Source organism: Cololabis saira, chromosome 23 (genome assembly GCF_033807715.1).
Source record: "Cololabis saira isolate AMF1-May2022 chromosome 23, fColSai1.1, whole genome shotgun sequence".
Lineage (NCBI taxonomy): Eukaryota > Metazoa > Chordata > Actinopteri > Beloniformes > Belonidae > Cololabis > Cololabis saira.
Window position 1 is genome coordinate 20,807,834 of NC_084609.1, and position 22,884 is coordinate 20,830,717.

Sequence of the window (22,884 nt, forward strand, 5' to 3'; positions counted from 1 at the left end):
GATATGCAGTCAGAGATCCGATTAAGGACAGAAACATCCAATAAGTTCCTTTTTTAATTCAATGAATCAAGTGATTCAATACACTGAAGGCCATGCCAATCACGAGGCTCAAGGAGCAAACACGGAGATGATCCAAACGGTAACAGGAGTTCATCTAAAACTGAATCTGCTTTATCTGTGAAAAATATTAAGAGCGGATGTAAGAAAAACAAGTCTGTCATAAACAAAGTTGATAAGAAGAGCCATAAAATAAAGCAGAGACACACTGAATTGCACAATCTTCTTTCTACATTGATACTGCCGCTAAAGCCATTAACCTGCTTGGCCTCTCACAAATGCGAGGCCAGAAGTCCGATGCCTGGACTGGTCCAATTCAGCGCTGGAAGTCACAATCTACACTTTCTCAGCCTCAATATGCTCAGATTTGACTTGATAGTGGGAAAGCAGGTATGTATGTATCTGACTGTTTGTGAAAATTATGTTTGTTACCTCTTTAACCTGCTTGCCAGGGTGCTGTTGCTGGAGAAGCTGCAGATGAAGCTGCTCCTGCTGTTTCTTATAAAACTCCTGCAGGTGTTGCTGGCGAGACAAAAAATAAACGCACAGGCAAAGGATGAAGATGAGTGAATAGCCATTAGTAAAAATCATCAACCATAAATCATCCTCCGGTATTTATAGACAATGCAGCAAACGTGCTGCAAGACCTGGGACATCTCTTCAAAAGTTAAAATGACATGGCTCAGACTAAGCCATTTTGGGAACGTGTAACTCCAAATTATTTACATGCGAAGCTCCTCAAAGAACAACAGTTATAATTAACTTGACGTTGTTGATAACATCCCTTCTGCTTTTGGCATTTATAACTTTGCTGTCTTCTATACTGCTCATTGTGTGGAAGTTTACTGGAGCCACAGTTACGCAGAGACAACAATCCATCATATTAAAGTGTGGATTTGGCAGCCGGAGTGTAGACGCTTCCTTTGAAGAGGCTCAAACAAACAGAGCAAACCCTTTTTACAATTAAGCTCAGAAAAGTGAACACACATGGTACGGTAGCTATTTAAACTTTCATTTCAGTTTTTTTTCATGTCGTCTTCAGATGGCTGTTTGACCTGAGAGACAAGTCCATGAAACAAAGTCTTTGAATGCCTGACCTAGTTCAGAGAGAAATGCTCCACATGATTTAACAGACAGTGATGTTAAAAAATGAATGGGAGCTCCAGGAGCAATGGAAACATGTTTGGAGCTCCAGCTATCATTACATAAAGCACATAAATGTAGATTAGTTCAAGTGAGATCCCTGCTGATTAAGATGATTACGTTCGTGATGCCAAGTCCGATGCAAATTAATGACACGATACTGTCATAAAATTATGCAAACTTAAAGTGTTGATCTAAATTAAATGTAATCTATAAAAAAGGCCACGCAGTGATGTGGGATTGTCCTTAAACGAAATTTCAAGCTGAGCCGCAATTAATGAAAAGAGTCAGAATGACTGACACTCTTAATTAAACTATTCTCTTTTCCTTAATCAAACCTATGAATGAGAAATGCATTTCAACTCTGACACGAGGCAGTGCCAGGCGTGTGCTTTCTCCGAGTCGATACCACGTATTACATCATCCGTCAGCCATCATTCAGCTGCTGGTGTTCAGCCCAACTGCGCCCTACTCTCTCAGTCCCTGATGGATGCCTGTCACAGAATTGAACCAGCAACACACCAGAGACAGTTAATTAGAGGTGACGTGAACAAGCGCATCAGTTTCAGATTTTGTCTTGGTATGTGTGTCAAGGACATTGTGGTATGTTGGTATGAGTGACTGGGGGCCTTCATACATGGCCAGTCAATGACTCAGGGCTACGTTACAGTTAACGTGTGCGTATTAGTGTGTGAGGGCACGCGTGCCTGTTATTAATGCTTAACAAGATTTTGTAAAATATTAAAACAAACATTTGGGGAGATAATAAAGTTTAAATGCGGATGCCTGTTGCATAGTTTTTTTTTTCTCCAGGTGATTTATATATTTGTAAATGTGTATATTTCAAAGTGCCTCTTTGAGGGCGCGCATCACTGAGCCTTTGCACACATGTGCAGCACACCAGCTGGCTGCTGAAGGGCTCCGGCGCTCATTTAGGTCTGTTTGAAAGCGCTGCGGCATTTGTGTCAATATGTTTGCATTGTTTGTAACATCTGACGGCGAGTGTGTCTACCTGCTGCAGCATTACAGCCTGCTGTTGCTGGAGGAGGGCCTGGAGCTGCTGGGGGGAGAGCACCTGCTGCTGGAGGATCTGCTGCATCTGTTGTGGCGTGATCACCTGGGGACTCATCATGGCCACTGACACTGGAACCTGGACATGGATGAGCGGGGAAATCATAAAACAAGGGGTCATGGGGAGGAATAAAGGGAAGGTGGGGGAAGACGGAGAGAGGAAAGGTAAATATTGAGATAGATAAACATGGTAGAAAGTAAAAAAGCAATGTCTCAGGCATAGGGGGCATGGATCTTCGGGGATTGAGGTAATTGGTGGTTGGAGAGGTAGGGAGAGCAGGGCTCCCATGGCCGTGATGTTTGGCAGCCTAGAGGAGATACTGAAGGACAGCTGGGTGCTGTGCCTTTGTGTTGCTCATCTTATTTTCCTGTCCTCATCCCGCTGGGAAAAGCAGGGGATTTAAATAGACATAGACCTTAATTAGCAGGACCCTTGAACTCCCCTACTTTAGCATGCCTATCAGTGCCGCTACTGTAAAGCAGCGTGAACACGCACAGCTCGAAATTTTATTAAAACGGTGATGAGGTGGACAGAGCATGGCTGGGAGGTTTTGGTATTCATCTATGGCATTCTTCTCGTGTTTAAAGGAAGATATTTCTTAGACTCTCTGCACTTAAGATGACTCTAAACATTTCTCACATAAGCAAGCCCAAATCCCCAGATGTGGTCTTGTCTTTGGCTGTATGTTATTTTGAAAAGAAAGTGTCATTTTTAGGTGATCATCCTCAAAATATACACTGTGAAGCAATGGCAGAGGAGCCTTGCCGAGGCAAAACAAAGGTACATATCTTGTGTTTCTTCTGAGGCAGGAGCACATGCGGCTTCTGAGGCAGCAGATCAATAGACAAACGATACGTGTCTTTACAGTCTTTGATTGCCTGCACACGTTTCAACAGGGGAGTGCAGGCTAACAGTTTTACTGGGAAGTTTCAGCTGCTCCTCACAGCTTAAAAATGGAAAGACTTTTGAGGAGAAACAATAACAACTCTTTTTTGTTTACTTGTCAGAAAATAAAAATCGAAAATGTGTGAATGATTTAGTATCCAATGCACGGCAAAGAAAGTTGTTCAACGGTTCAAAATCTTGACTTAAAGATGACTTTATGATCTGGGTTTTTTTGTTTTTTTTTGCAAAGCCTCATTCCTGAGGATCTGATGAAATGTTTCTGACATGCTTTGGTCAAAATACATCACACAAGGCAAAACCATGTGTGCACATCTCTGCTCACAGCAGCCGGTTTCAGGGGGTGGAGTCAGACATGCAACTCCATCCATTTATTCCTTCCTGTTCATATAAGGTTGTGGCTTATTTGAAAGTCATGTTACAGCTTTTTTATGACCTCTTTTAAAAGTAAAGCAAATGCTGGATAGTCCCAAGTTGGGTTGAAATAAATATGTGGAAGCTGGATATTTCTACGATTTTCTGCTTCTGTGATGCCAAGGGTCACTTAATATCTGAGAAATGAGCAATCCAAGGACAGCTTTTAAGTACGTAGTCACTTAAAATGCCCAAACATGTGGCCAAAAACATAGAAAAAGTGATTCTTCTCATGTAGGTCCTCTTTTAACGTTTTAGAAACTTGACCACACACACAGGAGCAGCACATGTCTTCATGTCTTCTTCAATGTAACATTTAAAATGCAATATCATCAATATTAGGTACAAATTAGTTTGCATGTTTTTAAAATTTTCAGGCCTGGATGCTGCATCTCATCAACAGAGATTTTAAACTAAAGCCTAGCACAGTTCAGTCATTAACATGTAGTAACACCTTCACTGATTTTAATTGCAGTGGTGGTTGGCGTAGTGCTGCTATGACAGTAGCTAGTCTACATAGCGTGTCAAGGGGGCCAATAAGACATCCCTGTCCTCATCGCCAGCTAATCAAGCAGGCTTGATTACTTTCCATGCATGTCTCTCCTTCCTTCTTCTTTCCCCCCTCTCTCTCTGTCAGGCCTTGACATGTCCTTGTTTAGCTCTCCTCTCCTGAATGCTACCTCCCCCCAAACCACCAACCCCAGGTTTTCCCCCCTCTTTGATTAGCCGAGACATTTGCATGGTCACTACACATTTTTCATTTTAGAAGTCATTATGCATTAGTGGCTCCTGATCGCCCGCCTTGACTAATCCTGATGAACTGAAAATCACAGCTGAAGGTCAACTTCCAGCCGGCCCCGCTGCACATTCATATTCATATTCAAACAAATCCTGCCTCCATTGTTCATTAGGGTCTTAGAGAGAAGGGACTCCATCTAAGGTGGAAAAGATGGAGGAGGAGGAGGAGGAGGAGGAGGAGGAGGAGGAGGAGGAGGAGGCGGCGGAGGATGCAGTGGTACATCTCTTTTCTTCTCTGGACTCCTCTACGCAAGAGCACAAGAGAAATTGCATTCACAATAAGCGAGGAGCCGAACAAAAGCCGTCAAAAGTTGCAAATTAAACAGTCTGTGTGTAATTATGCAAATACTGTGCTTACACCTTCAGTGCTATTAACCCTTAAAGGTACATTTGTTCAGTAAGTAATTACCCCCGCAGTCACTTCTGGTTTTGTGTTGGATGCCATTACAATGGGGCGAGGGCAGCGGAGACACAACACAAGAGATTCACTCATTTAGACTATTAATTGGGTGCTCGCTCGAAGATGCTTTGGTTCACAAAAAGGATGCAGGCGTTGACATGTGGGATTAAACACAAAGGCATGCACAGGCATATGTAAAGAAGAATTAAATATGAACTGTACATCAAGCTTCATACACTTTCTAGACTGCGTGGGTGGTGAAACATACATGCTCAGTCCGGTTCATGAAAAAGAACAATGCAGGATAACGGTGCACTGACTACAACCGATGTATAATTCAAATAAACAAAATAAAATGTAAGAAAAACAGGTGATGAAATACAGCATCACCCTGCACAAAGAATAAAATAACTAAAAGAACAAAAAGAAAGACGGAGAAGCCAGGAGCAAGAAAAGGAGAGGAGAAAAGGCACTGGCCCACAACCATTGTGAAGTGCAGCACAATGCTAATGCCGGCATTTAACTGCATGCTTTTCTGCTTGACGTATCAGAGGCTCCAAGATGAAAGCAGATAAGTAATTGCTCTCCTGGTTCTTATTCTTCACTGACAACCCATAAATTTAATTTTACACACACGTTCATTTACATTTTCGAGTATATGACATGATAATTGCAGGAATATAACACCTCCATTCTGCAGGATACTGCAGGAGGGTTTGATTGACGTGAGCGGTGAATTGAAAGGAACAGGGGGCTGAATTGCCTCTCCTTGAAATGATTTTGCCACGAAGGGATAAAATTAATGAGCATTTAGTAGACGCTGGCAGTGGCGTAAACATTCACGCACCATGAATAGACACTCCATCGCAGAAGAGGAGCCGTGATATTCCAATTGGGCTGTGCCTCTGTTTCCCTGTAATCCGGGAGAAATGGATGCATTTCCAGTATTTGGAGCACAAAAACCATTAATGGGATTTATCAAATTGTTTGAAATTAGCTGCAGCTGATGTCGCCACTAGGGATCTTAATAAGTGAAAAGGTTCGTCTCCTGGTTTCAATACTGCAAATCTGAATGAGAAAAAAAAAGCTGGCAAATGGATTTTGAAAAAGTAATTTGATTGTAAATAATTACTCAGAACATAATTGTTTTAGACTGAACTCACCATTTGTTTATATGCCTTGTCTCGAAAAGAACAATGAGCTGCACCGACGTGAACTTTCGACTTATAAGGTTTGGAGAGCAAAACAAAGGACCTTTTAAATTGGCTCCTGATGTAAAAACACTGGTGGGGCCCTAGCCGCTACAAGCACATCATTACACTTCTCTTGTCTCTCTCCAATGCTTTGCAAAAGGTCAAACCCAGGTATTCGTCTTGGCCAAATCTGGCACTCAAATCTCCCGTTATATCTGATTTTACTGGCATTCTGGGATTAGATACGCTGCTCACTGGGAAACTGACAAAGCCGTCTATAGTGATGAATGAATACATACTCTTCGTGCAGTTACACCCACTTCAGTGTGTGGCACTTTATCTTTACCGCCGGAGATAAGTCGTATCAGAGTTCAAACATAAACAATTAAGTGTAGCAGAGTGGGATTCCTTTTTTTCGATTTTCTTGCACACAAATCACTCAGTAGCGGCCATAAACATCGGAGGGCGGTTATCAATGACAGATGTTCCTGTAGTTCCTGTAGCTCTGAGCTGCGGACACTGCTAAGATAAATGTAATGAGGAATGGAAGGCTCTTCGTTAGCAATTACTGTGGATCCTTGGCAGGAGAGAGCCACCGCTAATTAATCCACTGGCTTCATTTTACACACAGAAAAATAGATTAAGAAATCCAGCAAAAGAAGGGAGGAACTCCTCCACAACTACATCTCACCCCTATCTCGTCTCAATCTCCTTGGCATCCCGGAGGAGGCACTGGACCGAAACTCGGACCCCCGTTGTAGCTCGTGGACTTATGACCTTTCAACTCCCTCTCAGTTACACCGCTCATTTACTCGCTATTTAATGGCAAACGTAGCCTTAACATTATTGATTGGTGGGCCGCTCCACTCGAGGACCACCGAAGTGACGGAGCAAAGCTGGACCGGCGAGCATCTGACTCTGAACTATCTTGTATACAAGTAAATACAATCACTCCCACGTGTAAGAGATTCTGAGTCTAATGAATGTTCGGCTTCTGAAGATCAATACTCCAGATTGGCAGGACTGAAGCTAAGTAGATTACTGAATGTTTTCCTGAATCAATTTCTGTTGCAGTTTGACAGCAGTACATGGGAAGTGCAATTTATCATAACATAAAGCATCTAATAAAGAGCCTGAGGAGATCAGGACAGGCTTAACACAATTTCCATAATGATTCGTCTCTACATGTAGAAAGTCCGTGATTAAGCCCCTTGAATGTAGTTTACATCGGTGTTGCTGTACATCAAAGCTTGTGCGTGTTGTTTGTTGTCTTATCAGAGCCCAGTGTCACAACTTTATCGCTCAGCTGACACAATTCACTCCTGACTGGGGCTTCCCTGCAGGTGTGCACGGTTCAAGAGTAAATGGGAGGACGCAGAAAGAGTGAAAGGAAGGGAATTAAAAGAGAAAGTGTCGAGAGTGGAGGGATCTAAAATAGAAAGAAAGTGAGAGAGGGGGCATTTTCCTCTGATGTTGCAGGTAATATGGCCTCCACTGGATCAGCCTCTTCATCAGTGACACACAGTAAATTACAAGTGCTTCAAGCAGCTCAGTGAATTATAGTTCATCACTTGGAAAGGCCCCCCCCCCTCTCCCCTCACCACCGGGGCCCAGGCGTATCAGATCTGCCGGTTAGGATCCAATTAACACCCTGGCCAGAATCATCTGATTGCATGTGTAAGGGCTGGTATAACTCGTTTATTGCACCCATGTATCTTCTGTCACAAGGTAAATTTGTTGCAGCTACATCAAAGGTCTGTGCTACTTTTTTTTTCTTCCCTTATCCCTCCCTCTCACTTTCTCTTGATCCCCCAAACTCAGCTACCTCGCCTTGGGGTTGCATTTCAACTTCTTTTGCATCACAATGATGAACTCACTCTGTCCTCGCAATTTAGCAATCTTGTCCTGTAGGTGTTGTAAATGCAAAGAAAAAAAAAAGACAGGGGAGGCAGGGGAGGGAGATGGGATGTGAAAAAAAAATCTTGTTTTCTGGTTACAAAGCAGTAACCAAGGGTGTTTGACTTAAAATGTGCTGACATTTTTTTTCTTTTTCTCTCAGAGTACACAGAAGTTTTCTTCATGAATAACATAATATTTTCCCCCCATCTTTTTTTTTCCCTTCGCTGTGATAATTTTTCTCTATTTTCAGATCCAACCAGAGGGGATGCAGCAGAAAGATATATTCATAAATGTAAATGTGAACCAGCATCCTTTAGCCATGCATAGCGGAGTCAGCTAACCTATACTCAAACCTAGCGTCAAAGCCCTTTTGGCTGCATATCTTTGCGTCTGAATGTGTGTTCCGGATGAGAGCCAACAAGCAGGTGAGTGCTGGCACCGAGATGATATTGGCTCACTGGTGAAATGTGCAGAGCTGACCTTTAAAACTGAGACACTTCCTCAGATGGCCCAGTGCCCACAGTCACTCTGACCGACCTGAGCAGAAAGCTGCAAAATTTCTGAAAACATACCTAAACCGACATAAACCAACCATAAATCCTTAATTATTTTTCATTCATATTCAGAGCGGAGCCTTGTAGCATTGTGCAAATGGAACTGAAGTAGTTAGTATTGTAAAAAAAAAAAAAAGAAGTTTTAGCTTGATTGCTTGAAAAAAGGGGCACAGCAGCTGTTGCAACACTTGCTTGGGGCGGACTAAAGTTGCACTATATACAACTGGAGTTTAACCACTAAAAGGGGAGGTTAGGGGGCACATTTGCGCTGTCAAGCACCCGTCTTGTAACACACTTAAAGAGCAGAGGTGGGTTATTCAGAGGGGTCATTTTGGCTGTTTTATGTGACACAGAGAGGTGCTGGTTGTGATACAACGGGAGCCCCTGGAGTGATGGGACTTAGAGAGATGTGCAAAGGTAGTTGGGTATGTCTGCGTCTTTTAAAGGGGACATATGCATTAATTTTTTTTCTTTTTAGAAAAACAAAAGACAAGGTGACAAAATTTCCTGGGGTCTAAATGATTTGCGACTGGCTTTGCTGAAAATACTAAAGCGATGCAATAAACGGCTTTCTGTTGAAGAATGCTCTATTCACAGCAGCAGATGCTTGACTCCACCACGTTACTGCATTTTTTTAAATTCAAGTGATTCTGGTGGAGATGATAAGTAAATTGAATTATTTTACTCAAAGCTATGACCGTGATGTCACATTCATCTTTAAATCTAAACAACTAGGTGAACTACGTATTTTCAGTCTCAAAATGCCTAAAACTAAGCGACAAGGTTGTCTGTCTTGGAGTTTTTGATTTGGAAGTCACTTCACTACTCGATTATTGACTTTTAAGCCCAGAAAAAGTATTTGTTTGATAATATGACCCCTTCAAATAGACCTAGCCACCAGAAAATAGAGCTTTTAAGCCCGACTCTGCTGGTTTCCTTAGGATGAACAGGGACTTGCACAAACTCTCCTCCTGCAATGCAAAACTTCAGCAGTCACCCTGCAAATGTTTGTGCATGAGTGCACGCTGTGTGAAGATGCATTATGTACGCGCGAGTCCGAGCGAAACAACTGTCAGATTCACAGGCCTTCGTAATCCTCTCCGCCTCTCCTTGTCCGCGTTTCTTTATTTGTATTCCAAATGTCAGTGTATAAATGCCTTTCAGAGGGGGGATATTGCCATAGAGAACAAGAGCACGAGTGGAGAGAGGAGAGCAGGAAAAAAAAAGAAAGAGCAGAGAGGAAGAGGGTGTTGTGTGCCTTGGGAGAGCCATGTAAGCAGCATGGCGGAGACAGGGGGATTTACAGGAAGAAATAGGTGTTTATTGAGTGCTCCCGTGGGCTTACAGTGTAATAATAGACCTGTCACATTACGCAAATATGGAGAAGCAGCTTGTGTGTGTGTGTGTGTGTGTGTGTGTGTGTGTGTGTGTGTGTGTGTGTGTGTGCTCGTGGGACTGTTGTTTTTCGCATTTTACTTGTACGTGCATGTGAATGCCAGAGCTGCCTGCGCATCGTCAACTCCTGAGAAACAGTGATGAGCGAGTGGATAGAATTAGTCAGGCGAGAGCCTTTAGCCGCTAATACGGGTAATTAAAACCACAAGCTGAGGCACTTAGATGCTTGTGTACTAAATAATTTACACGCCGTGATCTATGGATCATTTCTCGCTCCTAAATACCAAAGACGGAGAACAAGAGGCGAGAAGACTGGCAGAGGATTTATCAGCATCTCTGCCATAAGCAGGATGTCATGGTAATGTTAATCCTTTTCCCACTTTCTGCTGCACTAATCATACATGGGGATCAATCCCCGAGATTCCTCGGGTGTAAAACATGTAGCCTGATTGCCAGTGACTCTTATCTAGCTGTGAAAGCTAATAAAATATTGCACTGTAGCGCCCATTGTGGCCTCATAATCCAGGTAAATAACACAGCTTTATTGGGTAAACTCCCTCAAGACCGGAACAAAAAGAAAAGGAAATGGTACTGAAAAAAAAGTTGTTTAAATCAAGTAAAAGTTTCCACTTTTAAAAAAAAATGGTACTTGCACAGTGGAATATTAACTTTGAAATGCCAATTGAAGTGGGGGTGAACCAGATTCGTGAGTTCGGTTGGTGCAACTGTGCACCAGAAGAGTCAGAGTTGCACCTCCTTCTGCATGTCGCTGCATGGAGACTTTTTGGAACAAGAGGTGAGGATGTTAATAAAAGCTGGATCAACAAATGGATTAGCTGGGAGCTGAGGACCAGGCCCATCGGCAGGCCGCTCTGATTCATATTGATTCATATCGTCAACCTGGCAAGGATGGAGTAAGCAAATGTAAATATTCAATATTTACCATCTGCGGGTGTTATTAGAGGCAGGGACCTGGACATGGGCTGACAGCTAGCTTGCACCCACACAGCTCTGATCCTGCATTGTTCCTCAGGAACATGTACTGTACTGAGTGACTCTGCAGGCGTTTGTAAATCAGGAAGCCATTTGTTTGAATCCACTCACTTCTGTGTGCAGTTTCTCAAACAGAGGACCTCAGCAATAAGATATGGAGACAGCTTATGGCTAATTAACAACTCTTTCATCACTGCTTGACAAATAAAAAGTACAAACTCAAAAGAACAAAAGCCCTTTTAAAGTACGTACAATTTAGATGTCATTGTGGGTGAATATACTGTTAATATTAACACTCTTGAGGAGTCTGAGCTGAATTATTTAAAGGAAAAGCATGACAGAGTCTTTGGCGACCTCATCTTTTCACCGGTACGTAATTAGATACACAGGGGTGTGACTCCAGTTGAAGGTGTCGCCATTGTTAGACTCTGTGAAAATATCAACGGGTGAGGTTAACGCCAATTTCCCTGTCATTAATGAAATGCACAGAGCTCCTAATGAGGTAAACCACAGCTCCTTGATAGTACTTATTAGTTGAGTGGAGGGCACAAACTCCCACACTTCAATTTAAAACAGCTAAAAATAAATTGAATAAAAAAAAAACTTAATAAAAAAAACAGAGCAGATGTCAAGGAGCCTTTTTAAAAAAAAATGAATCCAACTAAGCGTAAACGAGCAGAATGAGCAGTCTGTGTATATTTGAGCATAAAACTGTGCGTGACCTTTATCAAATCACCAACAACAGACATTTGTAGACAGCTCTACAAATCAATAAAGAACATTAGTGCTGAACGGTGGAAAAGACAGGCGGTTAAAATTAGCCGTCTGTGTAACCCACTTGTCAGGGTGACGAGTCTCTCAAATATTAACTAACCTCTGGTTTTTCTGGATCTAGTATAACCTTTAGAAATACTTGTAATGATGGTCAAAATGCATCCGACTTGACCGTGAGATGCATTCCTGTAAGTGTACTTGTGGATGAAAGTTTGCTCTTTGTGTTTTTCTTGTGTCTATGTGACGCTTAGCTTCCTTGGGGACCGGCTCGCCCGGCTTTAAGATTCCAGTGACAGGTCCGAGGATTGCGTTGGCAAATCAAACACACTTTGTGGAACAGAGGAAATCTTCTTTACGGAGGAGCATGTATTATGGATGGACTTAAGAGATTAGAGGGGGCAGCTGCTTTACCTGCAGTGGACGCTGCTTGTCCTGGCTCTTTGGAGATTTCAGGCCACTGCCTGACTGCTGCAAGAGTAATTGTCTCGCTGCTTGTAGTGCCTGGGAAGAAGAAAGCACGACACAAAAGAGAGGGGAGAAAGTAAAAATGAACTATTAGATTTCCCTGAAGTTGACAGCGAAATAATATCACCTGGATCAATCTGATGCACGTGTTTCAGTAACAATTCATGAAGCTGGCATCGAGGATAAATACCATTTGTCTGGAGCGAGAAAAAGAGGATGGAGGGGGAGGCGAGGAGAAAAAAAGAAGAGTAGATTTGACCTGTCTAGTGTGTGCTCAACTGAAATATCCACTTCTCTGTGCAAATTACCACCAGATTTGCATATTCATAATATCAATTTGAAGTACATGCAGCACCATGTGAAGTGTCCCTGCGAGCTGTAATTAAAGTTGACAAAATCAACATCAGATTACATTTAGAATGAATTAACCAGCAGCCCAGGTTTTACACCATGCATTAAGGGTGCTTATGTTCAGAGGACGGGCGATGGATACAGAGATGAAGAGACTGGCAGGGTAAGAGACACCTCTTCATGCCTGATGAAACGAGTTCGCAGCTGTTTACACATGCTAAGTTAAATTTAAAAAAAATTGTACTGGTAACCTGTAAAATTTGTCATCAACACACTTTGACGTGATTGCGAGAACGCGACATTCAAAGATGACAGGGTGGGGCATCATTTCCAGGGGAAAAGTTTTAGCTTCTGGCTGCACTTCGGTCTGATTTTGTGGCAGGAGATGAAAAATAAATAAATAAAAATAGAAGTGGATGGGGAGGAGGACACAAACTCCAGCGGGGAGTGACACCTTCTCAGGGAAATCAGTGGTACTCATTTTGTTACGGTGCTTGCCAGTATCCATGACAACGGCTGCCTTGATGGGGCGTGCATATGGCGCAGCTCTACCAGCTGGTGGGAACAATGTTTGAACTAGTACATTGAGATCCTGAGCAAACAAGAGGAAAATACGAGAGACAGAGAAAAAGCAGTTGAGAGAGAAGGAGAAGAGAAAAAGTTGCCATGTCTTAACCCCCTCAGGGAACACAGCCACCCCCCCCAACCCCACGATCAATTATGTAAAGACAGAACTAGAGGGAGGGGGGGGCAGTCTGGCTGCTCAGAAGGAGCCAGGACTTCTGATCCAAAGTAAACAAACACATTACACTGGCACTGGGTCCTAACTGCATTGATCTGTCTCCTCAGTAAGAGGAGCCCGGTTGCCATTGTGTGTGTGAGTACAGCAACATCTGTAAGCCGAGCCTCTGCCTTCCTTCCAAACGCACACTGAAACACACACCGACACCTGCAGCGGGCAGCCACGCTGAAGCCCATAAAGTTTTGTTATTGGGTAACAACGTGGCTGGGAAAAAATCAAACGTGTTTGCTTCCTTTAACTGAACATAAAAGACAACACAAATTCCTTGAATGAAGCCAATCACGTCGCTAATGAAAACACAGCGCCCAATTAATCTCACCATGATTGGTGAATCAAAGTAATTATAAGGCTTATTGAGTCCTGCACACAGTAGTTAGTGGGGAGGCTGCTTGATGAGTGCAGCTCGAGGTAGCTGTCAGGGGGAAATCTTTATCCATGTGTGAATCAATAATGACTTGCTGTGTTATACCCAAAGTCGAGATATATTACACACGGTCAAGAGTGCAAAAAAAAAAAAAAAAAAGACATGTTTTTACCGCACATCCAATATCTGTGTCTAGAAAATACTCAGGGAGGTGACACAGAGCGATCAACTTCACCAGACTTATTAGAAAACAAGTCTGCTCAGACTTCCTCAAACACGCCACAGTCTTTTATCAACACTGGGAAAAACCCATCTTTAGAGGTTTGTCATGGCTCAATCTATCCGTCACCTCTTCTGTGCAAGTGGGGTTAGCCATTTTTCAGAGTCTGTGATAGTGTGGAAGGTAATGGGGGAATGAAAGTTCTGCCAGCTCACTTTCACCGGGCTTTTAGTATTCAGCCATTACAGTAGAAAGCACCAATTTGTGCCACCCACTTCTCACTTTGCATAGATGGTAAAGCTAAAGCCCATCCGAAAGCAGGAAATGCCAAGGAAAGTCATCAAAAGTTTGCTGAAGGGCTGCCGGAGCGGACAAAAACATGGAAGAGTGCAGACGCGCCGCCTGTTTAACCTGGGTTGCTATGCACGAAAAAATGACATCCCCAAGTCTATTAATGCACACATTGTATAAACAGCACAATGTGACACATTCTTCAGAACGAGAGAGCAAGCCAGACGGAGTGAAAGAGAAAAAGAGCCAGGCCTGCTATATAAATAACAAGGCACTCAGAGGCATATTTGATGTTGATATCCATCACTGAGGCTGGAAAAGAGGAAAAAAATAAGGGGAGGGAAAATAACACAGAGCGACCAAGACTGCGACACAGGGATCCTTATGAAAATAAGATTCAGCCCAAATGGATCTGGTGTAATTGGTTTCAGATAGTGAGGTCAGGAGAAAGGCGATACCGGCAACTATTATGTGAAACGGACTGAGAAACAAGAATGTTTACACAGGCATTCCTCTCCTACATTAATAGCCATGCAGAGATCACTGGAGGGGGGGCGCCCGGGAGAGTGAGAAGAGGTTGACAGAAAGTGGAGGAGAGAAGGGGCAGAATGAAAAACAGCACTCCTCCCCATCTCCCCTCCTCTGTACTCTCCCACCTCCATGCTGAACTGTTAGTTCCATACGGAGCACGTTAATAAGCAACAGCTATCACAATACACCTTTGTAAAGAGCATGCAAAGATCTCCAACAAGCATGAAATACATTAGCGGGCCCCTTCAGCACTGGTCCAAACCATTGCAAATCTCCAGATTGCTTATTGAGATTGATGTTACTCGTTGTGGGGAGGACGAGGAAGAAATATGGCATCCACTAAGGATGTCATTCTTTCAAATCCACATGGAGACTGCGCGATACTCCGCCATGACATTGGAATTGGATATATGTGAGAGGCTGTGACATTCTGTTTGGACAGTGGAGATCACTTCCTTGCTCAAGGCACATTGGGAGTTGTTGTTATTATGAGGTGGATCATATTGGGATGATGACAATGGCGTGTAATAAGCCGCCTGCAACAGGTGCTTCGTAGCAGAATTTCACCGTCCTTCCAGAAAGTAGCTGTAAACTTGTCTTGTCAGTTGTTGATCAGTAAAAAATGGAGTTGAATTATGTTAACACTCTTTCTGTGGTGTGCTGAACAGATGTTTTGCGTGCATGCATTCGAGTGTTTGTTGTAGGGAGTAAAGGCTTGCCGCTCAACACCAGGCTGTGGGCCAGAACAGCTCAAGTCGAGCTGACAGCTGTGACAGCGCTCACACACATGCATACACACACACTTCATGCAAAAGCACATGCATGTACACAGTAAATACAGACACTGCATCGCCAGGCTTATCTATCTTTACTTCCTGGAAACAGTCTAAGAAGGAAAGGGGGATTACAATGGAAAAAGTGTGACTCTTTATCAAGCCGGGGGGAGTCGCATGCCCAGGAAAAAAAAGTCAAAAACAGTTTAAGCTGAACAAACAAACATGGCTGATTGCACCGAGGCTGCCGGCCTGCTGGCGGAGAAGATTGGGCTGACACTCCAAACCAAAATATTTACACCCTATCTTCTTATGTAAGAGGATTCAGGGCAGATGGATGGATGGATGGATGGGTTCAGATTTGGAGGGCCTGGCTTCAGATGACAGACAAATGAGAAGAGAGGAGGGGTTGGATGAGATACCCTGTCCATGTCAGATTCTAAAAGAGGGGCCTGAGTTTGTGAAAACAACGAGCTTGTGTCTTATGTAACGCACCTGAACTCAGCCAAGATGGCTGAATTACAGGACGGGGCCAGAAGGCCAAAGAATGATGTCTCATTATTAGATAGAATGTCAGTACACAGTATGTAGCTCGGTATTACATATAAATATTTACGGTTACAACACTGACAACTGTACTAATGAACTCTAAAGTCTTTCCAGTTCTCTTCTGCCAGCATTTAAAATTGTTTATGTCTCTCCTACTTTGTCTGCTCTCATAGTATGTGTTTAATACAAATGTATTTCTAATGAAACTGGACATTTTTTTTCTTCTTCTTGTTTAGTTTGAAACATTTTTTTTGTCTTTTTTTTATCAGAAACCACAAAGCTTCAGATATAGTGACAGAAATAACATGTTAAGACTACAGATTAACCAACTCACTGTGTCACTGTGTTTACTCAAACATCATTTGATACACAACAATGACCAATGTCTCCGTTTTGATTTTTGTTTACATGCAAAAAAAAAAAAAAGAAAACTTGATAAAGTTAGTCCCTATGTGCAGCTCTCGGCCAGGCTGCAGTTACATATGAGAGGGAAAGCAATTTTCCTTGCTTGCAGGGCTCTTCTAATGACAATATTCAATTGAATTTAGACACAGTTAGTCCAACATGTTGCTGTATTTAATAATAGCTGTTTTTTGTTGCAAACTTGGCAACAATGATAAGAAGTTTCAAGTAAGTCAGCAGCTCACTTCGTTGTCAAAAAAAGTACAGAGGGCATGGGCGGGGCTAAGCCTACAGTGAGGATAAATACACACTGGCACATCTTGATAGGAGAAACAGACCAGAATACACTGTTGTAAACAGTATTATCTGACTTCTATTAAAAAAAAGACAACAACAAACAAAGATCCATACAGTGTTAAGCCCTACCTTGTTGACTTTCTGGACAGAAACTGAAAAGTTATGACTTCTTTGGACTTTCCTCATACACACTAATCAGTATTCAGAGCTGATGTTAGACGGAAAAATACTTTCAAAAGAAAAATATTTATAAAACTCGGGCAACAAGTCTGCTGCTCCTCTCCGATTTCACAAAATATTTGCAACTTCTGGCCTTGATAACTGTGAAACAAACATGTAATCCCAATAAAACCTTAAAAAGTTCCTGCAGAAACATGTGGGTTTCTCAGACGGTGCTTCCATGAGACGGAACGAGACACAAAGTGGTGAAAGAGAGAGAGGGAGATTTTGGAAAGTATGCAGAAGTAATGAGGATTTTAATGTATGGCTCGATAAATCAACAGTCCGTGGAGAATCTGCTTCGGCCTCAGGACAGAGGTAAAAACATCCAGCAGAACAATGGGCCTCTGTGTCCCACTCTGCTAGCTCTATCTCTGTATTCTCAGCTACTTCAGCTCCATCTGTCTTTACATAAAAGTCCTTCAGCCCAAAATATAAATAAACTCTCCTCATGCTCATTTGCTGTGGAGGCCTCTCATTTCCTAAGTGTTTTGGAAGAAAAGCTTGCTTATTGATCTCTCACTCTGTTCTGTACTACCTTTCCACTGAAATTCTGGTTATTTTCCCTCACCGCTCTGTTCCCTCCCTCATGCTTTCCATTCACTCATATCACAATATTCATTTCTTCCTTTCATCTTTCTTTCCTCTTCACTCACTCCCACCTATCCTAACCTCTTGTTTATTGATTCTCTAGATTAAGAATTCCTGAGGTGGCGGAGTGTAACACACAAGCATCAAATTATTTTGGGGTGTGCTTATTTGCCTTTCCCTTGCATCTATTTGGCCTGTGTCTGTAGACAATTATGCCTACCCAGCGCCAGACTCAGGTGCTAATAATGAAGGACAAATAGAATCGTATGTGTAAACTTCTCCCACTGATGAAAATTTATATTAACTTTCTACCACAGTAAACAGAGCTGCATAGCTACACCGTCCCCGGAGGACTGACGAAATGAATTTGCTCGCTCCTACCCCAAGAAAAAAGCTAGGAGAGGCAGAGAAGAGCTCCATTGTGTAACCTCACATATACTTTTTTTTTCTTGAACCTTAACAAAGACAAAACGTGGGTCTGTTTTGCTGATCGTAGTTCAGGATCGTGTGTTTATGTCTGAGAATTGACGAGTGGATATGCACCAATATGTATGTCTACTGAGACACTGACAGGCCATGCCAGTAATAACAGAGAGCACAGTCGGCTCTCTTTCACCAACATCTCACCTCCTGCTGTCTTCACCATGGATATTCTGTGCAAATATATATCATTTAACGCAATAGAACAGGCTCTTTTTTTAAGATTTCAATCCCCAAACTGAGGTAGAATTCAAAACTCTATTTTCCTTTAAAGAAAAAAACGAAACTAAAGACTAAAGAAAAGTTAGATTGAATCAAGTTCGACTGCCTTCCCAAATCATCAAAGTCTACCTGCAAAACTGCCAGGCATCTCAGTGAAGGTTCTTATAAAGTAAGTGCTATATTTTTTGCAGCTCTAATGAAAAGAATCCAAATTTCAACACCAAAATGAAAAATTATTTCCACATACTCCACTTTCCCAGGTACCCAGCCTGATATTTCTTGTACAATCTTGATGACAAAGAGTCAACAACCAAACTAAATGGCAGATCTGTTCTTCAGACATCGATCCCTCTACTTTCTCGATGCATTCCTCCTCTTTACTTGGATAAAATGGCAACAGAGCCGTTCAGCAAAGGTTTATATCTACTATCTACCATCTATCTACCTTCAGAGCTTTGCAACTATAAAACCATGCAAAAATCACTGAGATACAAGGTGGAAGAGAAACAGAGAAGGAGAGAAGGATTTCAGAGAAATGGTCAGGCATTCCCTTTGCAGAAGCAAAACTGGTTTAATGTATTGTTTAAGTTTTAGATATACTTCGTGTGTATATCTTAAAGTTAAACAAAACTTTACTTTATGTCAGCTTTGCTTCTGATGTAACTCCACAACTATTCAGTTACTGGTGAATGGAGGTCACACAGCTGGATGAATTCCTTATAGTAAAAAGGTCAAAGTCAGGGCAGCAGAAGAAAAACAAATACAGAACCCAAAGGAATAAGACTGCACTTTTGAATATCCGAGACATATTATATACATTTAGTAAGAGCTATGGGCTTTTCACAATAGTTTCTCTGAGAACAAACAGATCATCTTCTGGTCATTCTTGTCAGAGGATCAGTTGTTTTTTTCTGTTTGTTTTTACAGAGTTTGTGTCTGTCTTTGCTGACAAGGCTTAGGCTCCCACTACAAAGAAAAGAGCCAGAGGCAACTAGCAATCTCATCATGGCACCAGAAAACAAGTAGCCCACTGAAAAAGAGAGACTTGTGTGTATCAAGTCCAGTAGAAGCTGCTGATTAAGGAATGACTTTACTGACACTATCCTGTGCATACATGTACTGTTCATACGTTACACATGTAAAAACATGGGGCTTGAAATTTGTGTAAACCAAATCTTCTGCATGTTAGGTGAATAAACTGAATTTAAATACATTTACCCTCTCTTCAGTCACTTGTAAAAATGTATAACATATCCAAACTCAAAGCCTATACAAAACAATCTTCTGTGAAAACACCAACTGATGTCATGTCCACCAGAATTACCTCCCAAAATAATGGAATAAACAGGGGACTAATGTAATTCAGTATCCTCACAGTGGTGGGTTTAATTGTGCATCTACACAGGCAAGCCGAGCTTGTGTGCTGATTGAGTGCTCCTGTATGTGACCCTGTCTTTGGGACTCCGCTGCTGCGGGTCAATAGTATGAGTGTCTGTCTGTCTCATCCTGCAGAGCTCAGGTTAAGTGTTGAGCCTGAGTATCACCCTCTTCATGTGGTCGATGAGAGAACGAGAGAAATAGAGAAAGAGAGCGCCCCAGCCTCAACACAGAAGCAGCAAACACAAATAAGCTGTCACACAATGCTTTATATGATAGCATTTGAATGGGATATAATCATTATTTCTTTTCTTTCTTTTGTCAGCTGAGGGGAGACAGCTGATACGAGTTTCAGATCATGCCACTAGAGCAAACCAAGAGAGACGTTTAAAAGCCATCACCCAGTTGAAACAAGTGACTCCTTTGTTATGCGGTTAGCCCTCAGTCACCGCAGTCACGATTGCTCTCCACTGAGGGTGATGCATCTTTCAATGAATGTCAAATTTTCCCCCAAAGATCGACTTAATAAACAGCCACTACATCTGGTGGTGGAGGAGCAATGGATCACATTCATCCCCCCTTCTCAATCCCTCCTCTTATGTAACACCTATCCTTTCCCTTCCCTTTCTGGGTTGCACCTTGGAGGTTGTCTTTTGAATATTCCAATTACAGCGATGTGTGTTTGACCTTTAAGTGAGCAGGAGAAGATATAGTTATCTACTTTCCACTCCGACACCCTGCTTCTGACAATCAGCGGTAACCATCACTCCCCCACAACTTGACTGAGTTGTGTCTTGTGAAATGTGTTTGTGCGTATATGCATGAGGCTGTTTTCCATGCAAAAAAAAACAAAAAAAAATGAAGGAAAGGAGCACAGACTCTGACAGAGGTAAGGCAGAAAAAAGAAGCTGGTTTGAGAGATGAAAAGAGGTGTAAAAATACGTAAGGTTTGAGGTGGAATGCATGACTGTATACCACATAAACAGACACGGAGCCAAAAGAAAGATGTTAAACACATTTTTTTCTTAATCTGCAGCCAGCCTGAAAGCGCCTCACTTCCATAAACAAAGGCTTTCCAACAGCATCCTATATCACGCTTCTAAGAACAAGCAAGCGTGAGCAGAATCATACTTCTTTAGTTTCATTCTTGCACCCGCCCTTTTCAAAAAGGCTAATCTACATCTTTCATTGAATCAAGAATGGAAATTCACAAGAAATGCTTCTTTTTCAATTTCATGCTGAAGTAGCTCAAGTTAGTGGATGTAATTTCTCCTAACAAGAAAATGTATCACTCTGTCGCACACTTAGTCCGGCTATGTGAGAAAAAGGGCCTCCTTTCTGCATTTTCTTTGCTGTCCTGGGCTTTGATAAATGTGCCAAAAAACATGATCACTCCCTTCACAGCGCACCATGGAAGGACAGAACAATTATACTGGTTATCAAACAAGATAAAAGCTATGAGTGAAATTTGCATGAAAGATAAATTACATATAATTTAGGACTCTGATATTAGTATAACAAAATGTGGTACAGCCTAAAATGGACTGGATTTGGCAGAGATCTTAACTTCTATGTCTAAATATATAAATAAATTAATAAATTAGACTTTTTTGAGCGATTGTCTCCACGTGGATTAGAAACATATGCCAATACAAAATGTATTTCCTCATTGTGTCAGACCTTCTGAAGAAGACAAACGATGCAAAAACTCCTGCAAATCCATTTTAAGTTTTGTGCAAATTAGGATTATCAGGTTCACGCTGAATTGGATGATGAAGTCCAAACAGGTGAAAAGGAATGCATGAAGAATAGTATCACAGAAACAATACCACGCATGGCCAAGCCTAGCAGGCTAATGTATATTTATCGTGTAAACCTCTGATAAATGCATATGCAGAAACAATCAAATCTCTAGGTTTCCATTGGAAGATTTTGCTCTATGGACTCAAGCGTGAAACCAATATCAGCTTAGTGTCTACTCAAGCTTGAAGTACTGCGTCTAGCCCACAAAGCATGTTCTGCATATGCTCATGGGTGTCATTTTTATCAGGGTGGAACAAGCAGCTTTCCACTGCTATCGCTGATCAATTCGTCCAAGTTAAGTCCCCACTGTGGGTAAATAAGCAGTGGTTAAGTCTTGATGAAGAATGGCAGGCTGTTTGAGCGGGAACACAAGCCGGAGAGAGGCGGGCCTGTCTATCTCTGCTAAAAGGGATGCTGACTGTGACTTCCATCATTAACCCTGGGCTGGAGTACGTCTTATTCGCTGTATCTGCCCAAAACAAATGTTCGGTTTATACTCCCAAAGGACTCAACTGAAAAAGGATTTCCAGACTTTGTATATGCCAAATGTGTTTACTAAGTTATTTCCTGCCGTTGAGAAATAAAACAAATCATGCCAGATGATGTTATGAAGTTGTAAATGATACTGATGGCAGACCATCATTAAGGTCCAGACCTTAGGTGATACACTATAAAAACCCGGTAGCTTCAGCTCTAAAGCCTGTTGTGAAGACAGCCAAAGCCAGCGCTAAGTGACATGTCAGTCAGTTTGTCTGCTTGAAGCGTTCAATTCCCCAAAGCCTGAGCTTATTTACTGCATTTATATGAAAAGCTGGGAAGAGGAGAGCGCTGAGAGCCCGACTGGCTCGCTTACATATGTATACAGTGTTTGGAGGCAATGCGTAAAGAGCATCTCCCCCCCTTTGCAGACGCGTTGCTACAACTACAAACAACTTGAGAGGAGGCTAGAGCCATTTATACATTCAAAAATGGGTCAGGGATGAAGGTAATTGGAGCAGCACAGAGTTTTAACAGAAAAAAAAAAAAGAAATCAAAACTGTGATGATACCTGGAATCTGTTAGTGGAGATTCGGGGCGTATTAGTGTGAGAGCACCAGTGACATTAGAGATGCTGCTTGCTCTTGCTAGTCATCTTCTTAACCAGATTTGAAGTCATTTTAATATTAGTTAGAGAAGAAGAAGGGGGTACACACAACAAACCATCGGGCATGCGTTTCAGAGTCTGATTTGTTACTATTCATGACTAAAGCAGAGAGGAACTGTAATACTAGACATGCTTGTTAAATTCACAACACTCCAAAGCTGCCTCCTAGCAAATCCTGTCTTTTGGTTGTCAGCTTAAGACACCCCACCATATGCATATGTAGGATTTTTAAGCTCTGTTAAATGGATAGTGGTGTCGTGGCCTATCAAGTGACTATAAGCCACTTGCCTCCTTTTTTTTGGCTGGGGGAGGTGTGTGTGTGTGTGTGCAGGGGGGGGTTTATTAAGAAGCAAGCAGCAGCAATGCATTACCTTGTATGCATCTGAAAGTATTTCCTCACATGAGTGT

The 22,884-nt window shown here is 42.1% G+C and overlaps 1 protein-coding gene across 9 annotated transcripts in view; it reads right to left on the reverse strand.

Annotated features, from left to right (window-relative positions):
• Positions 1-22,884, reverse strand: part of foxp2 (forkhead box P2) — a 102,687-nt gene that overhangs the window by 30,842 nt on the left and 48,961 nt on the right. For all 9 annotated transcript variants that reach the window (XM_061715260.1, XM_061715259.1, XM_061715254.1 and 6 more), the window contains 3 exons: positions 12,007-12,096; positions 2,213-2,350; positions 490-579 (listed from right to left, as the gene is read on the reverse strand). In XM_061715260.1, coding sequence (XP_061571244.1) covers positions 490-579; positions 2,213-2,350; positions 12,007-12,096 — 318 coding nt within the window. The remainder of the gene's footprint in view (positions 1-489; positions 580-2,212; positions 2,351-12,006; positions 12,097-22,884) is intronic.